The 2,838-nt window shown below is 25.8% G+C and overlaps 1 protein-coding gene across 1 annotated transcript; it reads right to left on the reverse strand.

Moving 5' to 3' along the window:
- Positions 1 to 2,024: 2,024 nt before the first annotated feature.
- LOC111634194 lies at positions 2,025 to 2,838 on the reverse strand. Its single transcript, XM_023378914.1, has 3 exons — positions 2,714 to 2,838; positions 2,297 to 2,612; positions 2,025 to 2,172 (listed from the first exon to the last, which is right to left on the reverse strand). Exons 2-3 carry the CDS (start codon positions 2,599 to 2,601, stop codon positions 2,025 to 2,027), a joined length of 453 nt encoding a protein of 150 aa, XP_023234682.1. The 5' UTR covers positions 2,602 to 2,612; positions 2,714 to 2,838.

Here is a 2,838-nt window from a genome sequence, read left to right on the forward strand (position 1 = left end):
TAAATATTTACCTGACGTGTATATAATTCATCAAAAGATTTTTCTTTAGATCGCTCGTAATAAGAGCAATTTGTACTGTAAGGATTTGTAAGTAGGTCTTCTTCTATCTGGATTTTATTTAAATTTAATTAAAGTTTAAATACATATTAATTGAATATTTATAAAAAACACAGGAAAACCTCTCATACCACTTTCAATTGGACGATGTAACGATTTCCTGGCTTAACAAGAAAACCATCGATGAAAGGATTTATTATCTCATCCTTCGAGTGAACTGATACTTTAGCACCAACTGGAACTGTTGGTCGAAATAATTCTTTCGAATTAAACGTTATAACAACATCACCGACTATTTTGTGATTTGCTGTTAAAGAAACGATATTTTTAAGTTTGGTTTTGTATATTTAATAATTTCAGTAATTCCACTACCGTTAACAAACAATTAAAATATATATATACTGTACTGCACATGTTACTCTATCTTTATTACTTTAAATTAAGCAGAATTAATTATTAGAAATGCTATATACCGCAACTGCACGGAGCATCAAACAATTGAAATCTTAAGTTTCATCTATATTTTCACAGATTAATTGCATAAAAATTATAAAATAAATCTTATAATTTCAATAAAACATTAAAATAAGTAAGAAAATATATTTAATAAATACTTACAGTACATTTTTAAAAAAGGAAAATTGTTTTCAGTTATCTTCTTCGAATCGATAAGATCTAAGTCGATCGAATAACAACTTCTTATTTTCCATAATTCATTCGCGTAAAAAACACGTCTAGTAAAATTTCTAAAGGTGGCCCGACAATTGCAATTAGAAATAAGTTTAAAGATAATTTATTTAAAAAATATTAAAATATAATATTTACTTATAAATATATAAAAGATCTTCTGCCATAGTTCCATAATCTTCAACAATTGAACGATTGTAATCGATTCCAAAATACACAAAAGAAGTTGGAAACTATAAAAAATTGTTTTTAAATTTTAATCACAAAACTTGCAATTTTATTTACATAAATTAAAAAGTGTCAAAGATTAATTTACTTTCAGATAATAATCACCACACAAATAATTTTGGTCAGTTTGAAGTCTTTACCCTTGTTAAGATTCCAAATAGTTCACAACATGAAAATACAAACAGTTCTTCGTTAAAAAGCGACGATATGATATTAAAAAAAAAAAAGAAAACACAAATACACTATGCATTTGACGCTGTTTGTATCTTCATGGAATCTTAAAAAATGATGAAGACTTAAAACTGATCCTAAATTATTTGTATGGTATTATTTAATTGCAAATTTAATACAGATACCAAATGCATGTATTTTATACTCTTGGTTTTTTTAATCTTCTGGAAAAATTACTCTACAGAAATATATATTTATATATATTTATTGGAGTTATCCTTACTTATATATTTCTTTTCCTTTAATAATTTAAAACTTTTTGAATTATGAAATTTTAAACTCGTCGTACCATAATAATTACTTAGTAAGTTAAAACATCATAAGATTGTAAAAGTGAGATAAAATAATCATACAAATAGAACATATTTATTTATTTTTTTCCATTTAAAGCTTTAATGGTTATAATTAATTGTTTTTTCTAGGAAAGATTATTTATAATAAAACAGTCGCGAATTCCCCAAACATGGGCACATCATAAAAAATTTAATGTAAACTGTTTGATCAATAAAAGCATGTGGCATACTAATTATTAAATTAAAAAGGAGGAACACGAATTTCGATAAATGCATATTAGAATTAGTCTAAAATAATTGAAGAATGTTATTATTTATTTATTTAAAAAAAACATAATTTAGATAAAATAACTAGAAAATTAATTTTTCTATTTAACCTTCACAGCGTTTAGACACGCTGCGACGGTCGCTCGTTAAAAACCAAATGTTAGATTTTTATTAGAAGCTTGTATATATATGTTTTTCAATTACAATTGATATCATTTTTAAGAAAAAGTAACCTCAAAACAGTTATTTATAAGTATAAATTCAATTTACTACCAAACTTACCATCAAGTCGTCATCGGTGAAGTTTTCTTTATCACAAAATTGACTGTTTTTAATACAAAACAGACTGACATTTTTTGGTTTTTCGCAGAGATTAGGGAAATCTTTACAGAAGACAGTGCGTCGTATGCTATAATTGCAAAAATTATAAGATAAATTAGTTTATTTCTGTCTTTATCAATAATTCTACGTATATTTTTACTTATTAAAATAACAGAGAATTGTCATTATTATTATTAAAACGCATCACTCACCCATTCAAGTCGCACATAGTGATTACAGGCTTTGGAAGATAATCTTCCGTTGTAATTTTTACTAATACTTCCAAACTTGTTGGATAAGTAAAATATAACATCAGAAATTCGGTTAGCTGGTAGAAGAACCCAAATAAACAGGCGAAGAAGACCAATATCTTGAACACTTTCCTTTTCAAATTATGTTCCGTAGCGATTTGAGGGAGTCCCGTCATAACTGTATTTTTTAATAAATTTTCTAAATATGCGTGCCTCTGATGAGCATTCGGTCTTTTAATATGCTTCGTTTTATTATCCTCATCCATTTTTTTTTCTTCTAAAAGGTAACAAATTAAGAAATGGTTTTAAAATGTTATCTTTCGTTTCAATATAAAACTAATCAAATTATATTCAAAATAAGTGAAATATTACACTTACCTGTCTTTAACGAAGAGTTTATCAAAAATGCTACTTTTTGTAAACAGAGCTCAACGTTTAGTAAAAATATTTCTGTGTTAAATAGCTTTAATATAGTTGATGAAGAGCAGACAAATGACGTAAAG

The sequence above is a fragment of the Centruroides sculpturatus genome, unplaced genomic scaffold (assembly GCF_000671375.1).
Source record: "Centruroides sculpturatus isolate CEXI.00-Female unplaced genomic scaffold, Cexi_2.0 scaffold54, whole genome shotgun sequence".
In the NCBI taxonomy this organism is placed as follows: domain Eukaryota; kingdom Metazoa; phylum Arthropoda; class Arachnida; order Scorpiones; family Buthidae; genus Centruroides; species Centruroides sculpturatus.

Bases quoted from the DNA above. Each gene is read 5' to 3' on its own strand.
- LOC111634194 (XM_023378914.1), bottom strand. From the start codon at position 2,601: ATGGATGAGGATAATAAAACGAAGCATATTAAAAGACCGAATGCTCAT. The intron at 2,173-2,296 runs GTGAGTGATGCG...TTGCAATTATAG, and splicing joins ACTATGTGCGACTTGAATGG to CATACGACGCACTGTCTTCT.